Source organism: Scyliorhinus canicula, chromosome 2 (genome assembly GCF_902713615.1).
Source record: "Scyliorhinus canicula chromosome 2, sScyCan1.1, whole genome shotgun sequence".
NCBI classification, from domain to species: Eukaryota; Metazoa; Chordata; class Chondrichthyes; order Carcharhiniformes; family Scyliorhinidae; genus Scyliorhinus; species Scyliorhinus canicula.
The window spans coordinates 280,461,891-280,476,036 of record NC_052147.1 but is presented as its reverse complement, the minus strand read 5'-3'; the positions used below and the strand labels follow the sequence as shown (position 1 = coordinate 280,476,036).

General features: G+C 48.1%; 1 protein-coding gene across 1 annotated transcript; it reads right to left on the bottom strand.

Moving 5' to 3' along the window:
- Nucleotides 1–2,247: 2,247 nt before the first annotated feature.
- On the bottom strand, nucleotides 2,248–12,590 carry LOC119962186 (tubulin alpha-1D chain). The gene is made up of 4 exons (XM_038790140.1): nucleotides 12,315–12,590; nucleotides 7,945–8,167; nucleotides 6,072–6,220; nucleotides 2,248–3,687 (listed from the first exon to the last, which is right to left on the bottom strand). Exons 1-4 carry the CDS (start codon nucleotides 12,315–12,317, stop codon nucleotides 2,704–2,706), a joined length of 1,359 nt encoding a protein of 452 aa, XP_038646068.1. The 5' UTR covers nucleotides 12,318–12,590; the 3' UTR covers nucleotides 2,248–2,703.
- Between the last annotated feature and the right edge of the window lie 1,556 nt (nucleotides 12,591–14,146).

The following is a 14,146-nucleotide window of genomic DNA, read 5'->3' as shown; positions in this document are numbered from 1 at the left end:
CCTCCCCATACCTTCCAACTCCCTCGCCCATCAAGAATCTTGATACTCTCAGAAAAATAAAAGCTCATGGGCATTCAAGGGGAATTGGAAAGTTGGATACAAAATTGGTTCAGCAAAGGAAGCTAAGGGTAATTGGCGGTGGGTGTTTTGGTGACAGGAATGTTATTTCCAGTGGGGTCCCACAGGGCTCAGTACTCGGGTCCCTTGCATTTCTTGGTATATACCAGTGATTTTGGGCAGCATGGTGGTGCAGTGGTTAATAATAATCTTTATCACTGCCACAAGTAGGCTTGCATCAACAGTGCAATGAAGTTACTGGGAAAATCCTCTCATCGCCACACTCCGGCGCTTGTTCGGGTACACTGAGGGAGAATTCGGAATGTCCAATTCACCTAACAGCACGTCTTTCGAGACTTGTGGGAGTAAACAGGAGCATCCGGAGGAACGTGCAGACTCCGCACAGACAGTGAGCCAAGCCGGGAATTGATCCTGGGTCCCTGGCATTGCACTGCTGCCTCACAGCACTGAGGACTCCGGTTCGATCCCGGCCCTGGGTCACTGTCCATGTGGAGTTTGCACATTCTTCCCGTGTCTGCGTGGGTCTCACCCCCACGGTAGCAATGCACGGTAGCATTGTTGATAGCACAATTGCTTCACAGCTCCAGGGTCCCAGGTTCGATTCCGACTTGGGTCACTGTCTGTGCGGAGTCTGCACATCCTCCCCGTGTGTGCGTGGGTTTCCTCCGGGTGCTCCGGTTTCCTCCCACAGTCCAAAGATGTGCAGGTTAGGTGGATTGGCCATGATAAATTGCCCTTAGTGTCCAAAAATTGCCCTTAGTGTTGGGTGAGGTTACTGGGTTATGGGGATAGGGTGGAAGTGTTGACCTTGGGTAGGGTGCTCTTTCCAAGAGCCGGTGCAGACGCGATGAGCCGAATGGCCTCCTTCTGCACTGTAAATTCTATGTAAAAACCCAAAGATGTGCAGGATAGGCGAATTGGCCGTGCTAAATTACCCTTTAATTGGGGGGGAAAAAGAATTGTGTACTCTAAATTTATTTTTAAAATAATAAATATACCAATGATTTCAATGTCCGCAGCATGATTAAGAGGTTTGCAGATAATTCAACTGCCTGGATGATTGATAGTGAGGATGAATGCTGCAGTCAGCAGGAAATTATTAATGAATGGGTCAGGTGGGCAGAGAAATGGCAAATAGAATTCAGTTCAGTGCAGTTTGAGGGGAATGGATTTCAGAATGGCAAACAAGGAAAGGCATTGTTTAATCGATGACAGAAAAGGGAGACAGGAACCGCTGGCTACGCAAGTTCCATTTCCAGTGCTCCTGGGGGGTGCCTGGAGAAGCAGGATTAGGGTCTGGGTGTAGGGCCTGAGTACGGGGTCTGGGCCTGATCTTGGCGTGAGGCGCTACGTCTGGCATCATGGCTTGAATTTCATATCAGGGTCTGAATCTAATGTGAGGGATTGAATTTGGTGTGAGGGCCTGGGTCTGCCTCAATAAATCAGCAATGCAAGGAATACACAGAATCCTAAAAGGTTTGAAGTAACCTCCAATTTGGGTTAAAGGAATGATAATCGGAATATCTTCTAAATGGCCAGATGCTCGTAGCTGTGATTGATCAGTCAGATTAAGTAAAAATAAAAATAATTTAAAGCTAATGGGCAGGTACAATGTTTTACCTTTTATCATCAGGGGGCTGGGTTATAACTGGAGCCCCTGCATTCAATTCTTGCCTTGGTGCTGTGCAGATCCATCAGGATGATACCGGGGATAAATGGGTTAAATTATGTGGAAAGGTTGCATAGACTTGGCCTGTAGACCCTTGCGTAGAGGCGATTAAGACGTGACCTAATTGAGACACTTAAGATGATTAAAGGATGTGGTTGAGAGAAACTATTTCCTCTAATTGATGGAGGGCGTGGAGGGGAGGGGGATTAACCTTAATACTACAACCAGGCCATTCAGGAATTATGTCAGGAAGCACTTCCTCATAGAACGAGTCGTTTAAACCTAGAACCCCTCCTCCAAAAATGCCATTGAGGCTGGGGTCAATGAAAATGTCCAAACTGATCGATTTTTGTTGTACAGGGGTATTTGGGGCAAATAGAAACAAAGGCCAGTAAATGGAATTAAGATGAAGATCTGCCGTGATCTGACCGAATGACAGAACTAACCCAAGGGGCTGAATGGCCTCTTCCTGTTTGGGGCAATAAAACGGACACAACAGCTGGTGAAAATAGACAATGTTTTATTGTAATCGTTATAGCTGCATATATCTCAACTATTCCACTGATACAATCCATAATGTTATTTTTTCTGAGAAGTAAGGGATGATCGATTGTTGCTTTGAAATAGTTTGAAAGTAGTTACAAGTACTTTTGCACAACCAATGAACTGGAATTCTGTGTTATTAGAAGAAAGAGAGGTATCTGCAAACGCTGAAGATCTGAAGTACAAACATGTCGAACATTACCAGCAATGAAAAAAGACAAGTTAAGCGGCAGGATCCTTCTCCAGATTTGCTAACCTTTCTTTCTAGCTGACGAGGTACCTGCAGTCTATTTTTAGCTCCCATTTTGTGCCTATCCTCTTGTTAAAAATGCCTATGGTCAAGGTTATTTCCAATTGAATCACACCAACTTGCTGATCCCAAATATTATGGATGCAGGGCTACTTTTGTGGGTCTAATATTCCTCACCTTCTTCTGCCTCTCCTTCACCTTCAATGCTGTCAGTGCCAACCTCTTCGTAATCTTTCTCCAAAGCTGCCATGTCTTCACGGGCCTCTGAGAACTCCCCTTCCTCCATCCCCTCACCCACATACCAATGCACAAAGGCGCGCTTGGCGTACATCAGGTCAAACTTGTGATCGAGGCGAGCCCAGGCTTCAGCGATGGCCGTAGTGTTGCTCAGCATACACACAGCACGCTGCACCTTGGCCAGGTCACCTCCAGGCACCACAGTGGGAGGCTGGTAGTTGATGCCCACTTTGAAACCAGTTGGACACCAGTCCACAAACTGGATGGTGCGTTTGGTCTTGATGGTGGCAATGGCAGCATTGACATCCTTTGGCACCACATCACCACGGTAGAGCAGACAGCAAGCCATGTACTTACCATGGCGAGGGTCACACTTGACCATCTGGTTAGCTGGCTCAAAGCAGGCATTGGTGATTTCAGACACTGATAGTTGCTCATGGTAAGCTTTCTCAGCTGAGATCACAGGGGCATAGGTAGCCAGAGGGAAGTGGATACGTGGATAGGGAACCAAATTGGTCTGGAACTCTGTCAGATCAACATTCAAAGCACCATCAAAGCGAAGGGAGGCCGTAATGGAGGACACAATCTGACCAATCAGCCGGTTCAAATTGGTGTATGTTGGGCGCTCAATGTCCAGGTTTCTGCGGCAGATATCATAGATGGCTTCATTGTCTACCATGAAGGCGCAGTCCGAGTGTTCCAGTGTGGTGTGGGTGGTCAGGATGGAGTTGTAGGGTTCCACTACAGCTGTGGAGATCTGGGGAGCCGGGTAGATGGAAAACTCGAGCTTGGACTTCTTGCCGTAGTCGACGGAGAGACGTTCCATCAGGAGGGAGGTGAAACCGGAGCCGGTGCCTCCACCAAAGCTGTGGAAAATGAGGAAACCCTGGAGTCCTGTGCACTGGTCAGCCTGTGAAAACAGCACATAAGCTTTATACAGAATCACTGCAGCAGAACAAGACAGCAAGCTGCCTCCAATAGGGCAATTCACCCTTAAATCAAAGGATAAGCAGGCCATTAGAATAATATCCAGTATAAGCAACTTGGTTATAAAGATAGCTGAAAAGACAAGGCCACAATACTTTCGAGAAGTGTTTGACTTTGGGTGACCTGATTGAGGTTTTTAAGATGATGGCAGTGGTGGATAGTGTTCAAATAATGGCGATTGATTTGATGTACTTCTGAGGCTGTATAAGGCTCTGGTCAGATCCCATTTGGAGTATTGTGAGCAGTTTTGGGCCCCGTATCTAAGGAAGGATGTGCTGGCCTTGGAATGGGTCCAGAGGAGGTTCACAAGAATGATCCCTAGAATGAAGAGCTTGTCGTATGAGGAACGGTTGAGGACTCTGGGTCTGTACTTGTTGGAGTTTAGAAGGATGAGAGGGGGATCTTATTGAAACTTACAGGATATTGCGAGGCCTGGATAGAGTGGATGTGGAGAGGATGTTTCCACTTGTCGGAAAAACGAGAAGCAGAGGACACCATCTCAGACTGAAGGGACGATCCTTTAAAATGGAGATGAGGAGGAATTTCTTCAGCCAGAGGGTGGTGAATCTGTGGAACTCTTTGCCGCAGAAGGCTGTGGAGGCCAATTCACTGAGTGTCTTTAAGACAGATAGATAGGTTCTTAATTAATGAGATGTGTGGTTATGGGGAGAAGGCAGGAGAATGGGGATGAGAAAAATATCAGCCATGATTGAATGGTGGAACAGACTCGATGGGCCGAGTGGCCTAATTCTGCTCCTATGTCTTATGGTCTTAAGGAAGTCATTGGCAACAGGTCTGGAGGGAAGTGGAGAATGATTTTTATTCTGAGAGCTGTCAGGATCTGGGACGTTCTACATGAAAAAAGGTATTGGAAGCTGATTTTATAAATGATTTTAAAAGGGAGCTCGACGGGACTTGGTTGGGTGCAGTTCCAATCACATTCAAAAAGCTTGACACCATCCAGGACAAAGCAGCCTGTTTGATTGGTACCCCATCCTTCATCTTGAACATCTTTCTCCACACAGTGGTGTGTGCCATCTAAAAGATGCACTGCAGCAACTCACTAAGGCTCCCTCAACAGCATCTTCTAAATCCGTGACTTCTACCCCCCCAGCAAAGCAAGGACAACAGATCCATCGGCAAGTTCCTCTTCAAGTTACATTCCATCCTGACTGTAGGGGCGGCATGGTGACACAATGGTTAGCACTGCAGCCTCACAGCGCCAGGGACCTGGGTTCAATTCCAGCCTCGGGTCACTGTCTGTGCGGAGTTTGCACTTTCTCCCCGTGTGTGTGTGGGTTTCCTCCGGGTGCTCCGGTTTCCTCCCACAGTCCAAAGATGTGCAGGTTAGGTGGATTGGCCATGATAAATTACCCTTTAGTGTCCAAAAGGTTATTTGGAGTTACTGGGGGCTGGATTCTATGCCCCGCCGCCCCACATTTCTGCCGCAACCCGCCGGCGGGATTCTGCGTTACCCCGGACGGTCAATGGGGTTTCCCATTGTGGGGCAGCCCCACGGCATCGGGAAACCCCTGGGCGCCGGCAAAACGGAAAATCCCGCCGGCGGAGAATCCCGCCCTGAGTTACCGGGATAGGGTGGAGGCATTGGATTAAGTGGGGTGCTCTTTCTAAGGACCGGTGTAGACGCGATGGGCCGAATGGCCTCCTGCACTGTAAATCCTATAGTTCTGACTTGGAACTATATTGCTGTTCCTTTCTCCCTTTCTAACAGCACTGTGGGTGTACCTACGCCACGTGGACTGCAGTTACTTGAGAAGGCAGCTCACCACCACCTTCTCATGGGCAATTAGGAATGAGCAATACATGCTGGCCTAGCCAGCCACACCCACATCCCATGAATGATTAGAAAAAAGGTGACTCACAGGCAAAGATGTAGACATACCTTAGCTAAGATGTTGGCTAAAACTGGAGCTCGTAATCCCAGGCCAACATTCATTGCCAGTATTCAGGGAGTGCGGTACCTCCTGAGCTGCTGTCTTTTGAGTGAGATCTTAAACCAATGGCCTCATCCTCCTTTTTGGATGCACATTAAAGATCACGAGCAGATTTGATGTGCTGGGACAGTATTTATCCCTCAATCAACATTACAAAAATAAATGGATGATTTGACCATTTCTCTCACTGCTGTTTGTACGTGTTTGCAGCATGTAAATTGGCTGCTGTGTCCGCCAACATTACAGTATGGACCGCTTCAATAAATGCTTAACTGGCTGGGAAGGAGGTCCAGAAATGCAAGTCCTTTTTCTTTATAATTCACAAGCCCATAACCGTTAGCTTAATACTTACCAATTTGCGAAGTCTGTCCAGAACTAAGTCAATCAGCTCCTTGCCGATGGTGTAGTGCCCTCGAGCGTAGTTGTTGGCCGCATCTTCCTTCCCGGTGATGAGTTGCTCGGGGTGGAACAGCTGCCGATAGGTACCAGTACGGACCTCGTCTAGAATACATTTATCATGAAAGGTTTTGATTGCTTGTCCAAGAATATACACACTGACCCATGTGGGCATATCCGCCTCTTCAACTTAACTTTACATAGATAGAATTGACAGTGCAGAAGGAAGCCATTCAGCCCATCGAGTCTGCACCGGTCCTTGGAAAGAGCACCCTACATAAGCCCACATCTCGACCCCATCCCCGTAACACCACCTTACCATTTTGGACATTAAGGGCAATTTAGCATGGCCAATCCACCTGACACCTGCATCTTTGGACTGTGGGAGGAAACCGGAGCACCCGGAGGAAACCCACGCAGACATGGGAAGAACGTGCAGACTCCGCACAGACAGTGACCCAAGCCGGGATTCGAACCTGGCACCCCGGTGCTGTAAAGCAACTGTGCTAACCACTGTGCTACCGTGCTGCCCTCTAAAGCCTGTTAAAGGGCAAAGGGACCAAAGTAGAGGAAATAAAAACAGAAAATGCTGGGAGCACTCAGCGGGTCTGACAGTATCTGTGAAAAGAAACACAGAGCTAACGTATCAGGTCTGGAATTGGAGGAGGCTAGTGGCGGCCTCTGGGCAGGGTGGCACCCTGGCACTGCTGATGCCATCTGGTTGTCAGCCTGGCACAGCCAAGATTCCCAGGTGACACTGCCATGGTGCCATACTAGCAGTGCCAAGGTGGCATTTTGATCGGGTAGGGGGTAACCCTGCTCTTCTGAGGTGACAGGAATCATGTTGAGATTAACCATCATGGGCAGCATGGCAGCACAGTGGTTAGCACTGTTGCTTCACAGCTCCAGGGTCCCGGGTTCGATTCCCGGCTTGGGTCACTGTCTGTGCGGAGTCTGCACGTTCCCCCCGTGTCTGCGTGGGTTTCCTCCGGGTGCTCCGGTTTCCTCCCACAAGTCCCGAAGGACATGACATTAGGTAAATTGGACATTCTGAATTCTCCCTCAGTGTTACCGAACAGGTGCCGGAATGTGGCGACTAGGGGATTTTCACAGTGACTTCATTGCAGTGTTAATGTAAGCCTACTTGTGACACCAATAAAGATTATTATTATAAAGAGGAACTATTTCCCCTGGTAGAGGAAGTTTAGAATGGGGGCACCAGGCCATTCAGGGGTAATGCAAGGAAACACCTCTTCACACAAAGAGGGGTAGACTTCTGGAACTCTCTCACTTCCCAAAAAGCTGAGACTGGGAGTCAATTAAAAAATTGTAAAGCCAAGATGGATAGATTTTTTTCTTAGACGAGTAATTCAAGGGTTATGGAAACATGGTGGTTATAAATGAGGGTGACATGTGGCGCTGTGGTTAGCACTGTGCGGCGCTGAGGTCCCAGGTTTGATCCCGGCCCCCGGTCACTGTCTGTGTGGAGTTTGCACATTCTCCCCGTGTCTGCATGGGTTTCATCCCCACAACCCAAAGATGTGTAGCTGAGGTGGATTGGTCACTCTAAATTGCCCCTTAATTGAAAAAATAAAGAAATAATTGGACATTCTAAATTTAAAAGAAAATGGTGGTTATAAATGGATTTATGATACATCTCACCTATCATCTAATTGAAATGGTGGAAAAGGCTCCAGGGGCTAACTGGCCGTCTCTTGTGCCTTCAGAAGATCACAGAATTGAAAATATACATAAATGAGAAGGATAGTGTTGCTGAGTGAGAGATTCTGACTTTTTGAGAAACATAGCCTCACGGTCCTTTGACTTACCAATCACAGTCGGCTCCAAATCGACAAAGACAGCTCGCGGGACGTGTTTCCCTGCTCCAGTCTCACTGAAGAAGGTGTTGAAGGAGTCATCACCACCTCCAATGGTCTTATCACTGGGCATCTGCCCATCAGGCTGGATACCATGTTCCAAACAGTACAGCTCCCAGCAGGCATTGCCCATCTGGACACCGGCTTGGCCAACATGGATGGAGATACACTCACGCTGCGGGAGAGAAATGAGCAATTACTATTACATAGAGTTAGATAGCATAGGGTCTGTGCTGGTCTTTATCCTCCATGTGTGCCTCCTTCAACCTTGCTTCATTTCATTCTATCCGCATACATCTATTGCACCTCCTCCCCCCCCCCCCCCCCCCCCCCCCTTCATTATGAGTTCTGCAATTCTCAATTTCAGGCATAATATGAAATTAATAAAAGGTCTGCGGGGGGGCTAATTTCAATACCAGACTAAGCTGGGAACCCAAGCATTCGATCATCTTGTCTTACTTTTAAAACATAAAAGAGCAGCCTTATTATTTTTGTAATGATCTCCAATTAGCATTATTGGTTGGCCAATTGGAGTATGAGCTCCCTCAATGATAGCTCATTGAGGGGGCCCATATAAGCACCTGTGTAGGCTTTGTGATCCAGTCTTAAGTTGACTGGAATGCTAGCAGCACTGTTGGAGCGGCTCTTGTATATAGTTATTGGCGTGGTGACGGGACTCCTGCCTCCTGTGGATTATTACAATTTTATTCATTTACAGGACGTGGGCGTCACTGATTAGGCCAGCATTTATTGCCCATCCCTAATTGCCCTTTAGAAGGTGGTTATGTGTTGCTTTTATTTTAGCACATTCTGATCTCTTAATGTGCCACTATCCGCACCTTCTTAGTCATTATCTCTACCATTTACATTCCCTTTGTCTTTGTTCAGTCCCCACTTATCGCTGGCCCTCTATCCAGTCCCATAAATCTGATCTTATTTCCAGTTCTCTCAGACTCGAGTCACCCAGACTCGAACCGTTAGCTCCCTTCTCTCTCCACAGATGTTGCCAGGCCTACTTCGATTGTCTAGTATTAGGGTGGCACGGTGGCGCAGTGGTTAGCACCGCTGCCTCACGGCGCCGAGGACCCGGGTTCGATCCCGGCTATGGGTAACTGTCCGTGTGGAGTTTGCACATTCTGCCCGTGTCTGCTTGGGTCTCACCCCCACGACCCAAAAATGTGCAGGCTAGGTGGATTGGCCCCGCTAAATTGCCCCTTCATTGGAAAAAACAGAAGTGAGCACTTTAAAATAAAAAAAAGAGATTGTCCAGTATGTTCTGCTTTTGCTTAAAATATTTCCCTGGGTGGAGCACACTTGAATTCAGTTGACATTCTCATATCTGTGGCCAGTATGAAAACACCGAGACGGGCGAATAGAAACGGCTTGCTGACAGACAAGATCGGAAGCCCAAAGTCAAATTTCTCAGTAAATTCTCGGAAAGTAAATTGCAGACCACATTTTTTTGAGCCTCCGCTATTTCTAATAACCTCCCCTTTCAGCTCACGTTCCCCGAGGAGCAAGCACCTTTTTCAAGCCACCTGCTTTATCCCATGTATTCGTGTACCGTTTATTTGCACAGTGGTGTACTTCTGTTGACCCACAGGGGGCATCAGGTCCAATCCCCACCCTATCCGTGGGAAGCCCGTTCCAGCTCCATGTGGCTAACCGCAGCACTGACCGAAGGCAGGTAGAACCCATTGCCCTGGCTGACTGACATTGAACGCACTTTGCCAATACAAGAATATTGAAATTGTATTGCGGCATCTCGGAGGGGAACAAGCTGTATGAGGGGATGTTGAATTCTACTGCACTATCTGGAATCTTTCAGTTGGCTTGGGTCACTGTGAAAAATGAAAATCGCTTATTGTCACGAGTAGGCTTCAAATGAAGTTACTGTGAAAATCCCCCCTAGTCGCCACATTCCGGCGCCTGTCCGGGGAGGCTGGTACGGGAATCGAACCGTGCTACTGGCCTGCTTGGTCTGCTTTAAAAGCCAGCGATTTAGCCCAGTGAGCTAAACCAGTGTCTGTGTGGAGTCTGCACCTTCTCCCCGTGTCTGCGAAGGTTTCCTCCGGGTGCTCCGGTTTCCTCCCACACATCCCAAAAGACGTGCTGTTAGATGAATTGGACATTCTGAATTCTCCCTCTGTGTACCCGAACAGGCGCCGGAATGTGGCGACTGGGGGCTGTTCACAGTAACCTCACTGCAATGTTAATGTAAACCTACTTGTGACAATAATAAAGATTATTATTTATTTTGAAGTTCAAGTTGAAATGTTTTGTGACGTACTTTTACAAATTGTATGAATAAAATATAATTTTGGGGAATAAAAATCACATTATTCCTGGATTCTTCCAGTGCTGCAAACCTTTTGTTCTCCAACCCAATGCAGAGATCCAGACAGAACATATCATTGAAGGGAGACAGAAACACAGATGACTGGCACTAATTGGCTAGCCCTCTCAAAGATCGGTCTTATACAAAAAAGAGAAGGCCTCATAGGGACCATTAAAACCATGAACATGTTTGATGGAATATATGATGAGAGAATGTTTCCACTTGGGACTGAATCCACAATCTGGGGCTCAGGTTTCGGGTTGAGCTGAGCTGAACTCCTTAATTCACTGTGCGCTTCATTCCTGTTAATGTGTGAGTGAATAAAGCAATTTTAGTCATTAATAAAGCAAATGCGGAATTCAGGAGAAACTCCTTCAGCTGGAGAGTGGGGAGAATATGGAATTCACTGTCATAGGGAGTGTTTGACGCACATTACACGGATACATTTGAAGGAAGGGAAAAGGTGAGACTAAATAATAGAATATGTTGATAGTGAGAGAGGAAGCGGTGAATCATAGAATCTACAGTGCAGAAGGAGGCCATTCGGCCCATCAAGTCTGCACCAGCCCCTGGAATGAGCACCCCCAATTAAGACCACACCTCCACCCTATTCCCGTAACCTTTTTGGACACACAGGGGCAATTTAGCATGGCCAATCCACCTAACCTGCACATCTTTGGACTGTGGGAGGAAACCGGAACACCGCGGGAAACCCACGCAGACACGGGGAGAATGTGCAGACTCTGCACAGACAGTGACCCAAGCTGGGAATCAAACCTGGGACCCTGGCACTGTGAAGCAACAGTGCTAACCACTGTGCTACCGTGTCGCCCCGAAGGGGAAGGAGACTTGGTTGGAACATAAAGCAGTATGGACTAGATGGGCCGAATGGTCTGGTTCTGGACCTCTACATTTTGTGCAACTAAGGGGGTGGCGGGGAGTGAACATTCAGCTCACTGAAGTCCTTACTCTTCAGTTCTGTACCCCTCCCACAGGTGAAGCGCCCGATCATTTGCACCCAAACGTGGCATCTCTGATTTCATGATTGCACTGCCGCAGTGTCAGGTACCCGGGGGACCACCAGCCTATTACTCGACAAGAGAATCCGTCTTGTTCCTTTCTAAAACCTCTTGAAGCAAGATAACTCAGACAGTGAGTTCCCAGACAGCAAGGCTGCCGAGGCAGCAAAAATCAGCAAACATCACCAGTTGTACTGGAATCCTCCCCCACTCCCACCCTAGCCCCCATTTACCCCAATTCCCTGTCAATTGGCAGCCTCTCACAACAAGGCAGGCCGAGAGATTATGTTGCGGTGCAAGATCCATCAATAGCTCAATACCATTCTCCTCCCACACCACCCTCTTGCACAGAAACTCGCTGCACGCATTAAGAATTCTCATCTCCCCGCTCCCTGGCTCCCTACAAGAGCCATAGAATCCCTACAGCGCAGAGGGAGGCCATTCGGCACATCAAATCTGCATATCTTTAAACAATAAGGGGCAATTTAGCACGGCCAATCCACCTAACCTGCACATCTTCGGACTGTGGGAGGAAACCGGAGCAGCCGGAGGAAACCCATGCAGACACGGGGAGAACGTGCAGACTCTGCACAGACAGTCCCTTGTGTTAAGCAGTGTGTCTATTTCCACATTTCTCCCAATTCCGGCCTCTTGTCCACCCCACCCCCAACAGCGATCATTGGCGGCTGTGCCTTCAGTGAGCCCACCATCGGCTTCAGTGGAACTCTCTCCCTAAACCCCCCACCCCCGTCTGTCTCCCTCTCTCTTTACCTTTCCATTCTTTGACCGAGTTTTATTTTCGGTCGCATGCCAAAATCTCTCTTGTGTTCAACTGTTGTCCGATTAATGCCCCTAATTAAGAGCCTGAGTGGTTGTTTTGGTAACGTTTTTCAAAAGGCTTTGCCTTATGAATGCGAATTGGTGCACAGTATGCATCAAGTCAGAATTAAAGCCAGCAAGCTCACCATTGTTACAGCTCTCCTATATCGCACAACCTTCAGGAATCGTCGAAGAAGATATTTTGAGCGGGCTGGAATCTGCCTGGATTTTATAGCAGGGCAGAGACAAAGGACTGTGTGAAAAGAAGCTCAGTGGGAGTTTGTTGGTAGCAACCAGCGGAGAGAGATCCGATTGTTTACGCAGTTAGCTTTCTCCAGGAGCCTGAGAGCTCAGGTTACTCGCTTGGTCACCAAAGCAACAAGAGACAGGCTACCGGAGTGAGCGACCTCTTGATAACAAGGAACTAAACACAACGGTGTTTGGAAACACCCTGGAATTGGCCAAACAGCGTTACTTTACCCTGCCCCCGAGCAAACAGCTCAAGCATGTATATTTTCAGCTCGAATTCCCCGGTGTTTTTGGGGCAGCACGGTGGCGTAGTGGGTTAGCACTGCTGCCTCACAGGGCAGCACGGTGGCCTAGTGGTTAGCACAGCTGCCTCACGGCGCTGAGGACCCAGGTTCGATCCCGGCTCTGGGTCACTGTCCGTGTGGAGTTTGCACATTCTCCCCGTGTCTGCGTGGGTTTCGCCCCCACAACCCAAAAAAAAAATGTGCAGAGTAGGTGGATTGGCCATGCTAAATTGCCCCCTAAAAATTGGAAAAAAAATAATTGGGTAATCTAAGCACTGCTGCCTCACGGCGCTGAGGTCCCAGGTTTGATCCCGGCTCTGTCCGTGTGGAGTTTGCACATTCTCCCCGTGTCTGCGTGGGTTTCGCCCCCGACAACCCAAAGATGTGCAGGCTCGGCGGATTGGCCACGCTAAATTGCCCCTTAATTGGAAAAAATGAATTGGGTACTCTAAATTTATCCAAAAAAAATCTTTTTTTTATTTGTTCATGGGATGTGGGCGTCGCTGGGTCAGCATTTATTGCTCATTTTCGAGGGCATTTAAGAGTCAACCAGGGCAGCACGGTGGCACAGTGGGTTAGCCCTGCTGCCTCACGGCACCGAGGTCCCAGGTTTGATCCCGGCTCTGGGTCACTGTCCGTGTGGAGTTTACACATTCTCCCCGTGTTTGCGTGGGTTTCACCCCCACAACCCAAAGATGTGCAGGCTAGGTGGATTGGCCACGCTAAATTGCCCCTTAATTGGAAAAAATGAATTGGGTACTCTAAATGTATCAAAAAAAATTAACAGTCAACCACAATGCTGTGTGTCTGGAGTCACGTATAGACCAGACGAGGTAAGGACGACAGATTTCCTTCCCTGAACTTCGACAAGTATTTCATGGTCGTCATTAGACTTTTAATTCTGGATTTTAAAAAATTGAATTCAGTGAGCTCCAGGACATCACTGCTGGAGTTCCTCAGGGTAGTGTCTAAAGCCCAACCATCTTCAGCTGCTTCATCAACAACCTCCCATCATAAGGTCAGAAGTGAATCTATGAAGTGGGGATGTTTGCGGATGACTGCACAATGTTCAGCGACTTGATCGGGTTTTTCAAGGAAGATTTTAAAAATTCATTTACGGGTTGTGGGCGTCGCTGGTTAGGCCAGTATTCACTGCCCATCCCTAGTTGCCCTTCAGAAGATGGTGCTGAGCTGCCTTCTTGAATCGCTGCAGTCCTTCAGGTGTAGGTACACCCACTGTGCTGTTAGGGATGAAGTTCCAGGATGTTGCCCCAGCGACAGTGAAGGAACGGCGATATATTTCCAAGTCAGGGTGGTGAGTGACTTGAAGGGGAACCTCCAGGTGGTGGGGTTCCCAGGTATCTGCTGTTCTTGTCCTTCTAGATAGTAGTGGTTGTTGGTTTGAAAGGTGCTGCCGAAGGATCCTTCATGACTCCTCGGATAAT

Bases quoted from the DNA above. Each gene is read 5' to 3' on its own strand.
- LOC119962186 (XM_038790140.1), bottom strand. The intron at 6,221-7,944 runs GTAAGTCAAAGG...AATGTATTCTAG, and splicing joins TTTGGAGCCGACTGTGATTG to ACGAGGTCCGTACTGGTACC. The intron at 3,688-6,071 runs GTAAGTATTAAG...CTGTTTTCACAG, and splicing joins TGGACAGACTTCGCAAATTG to GCTGACCAGTGCACAGGACT.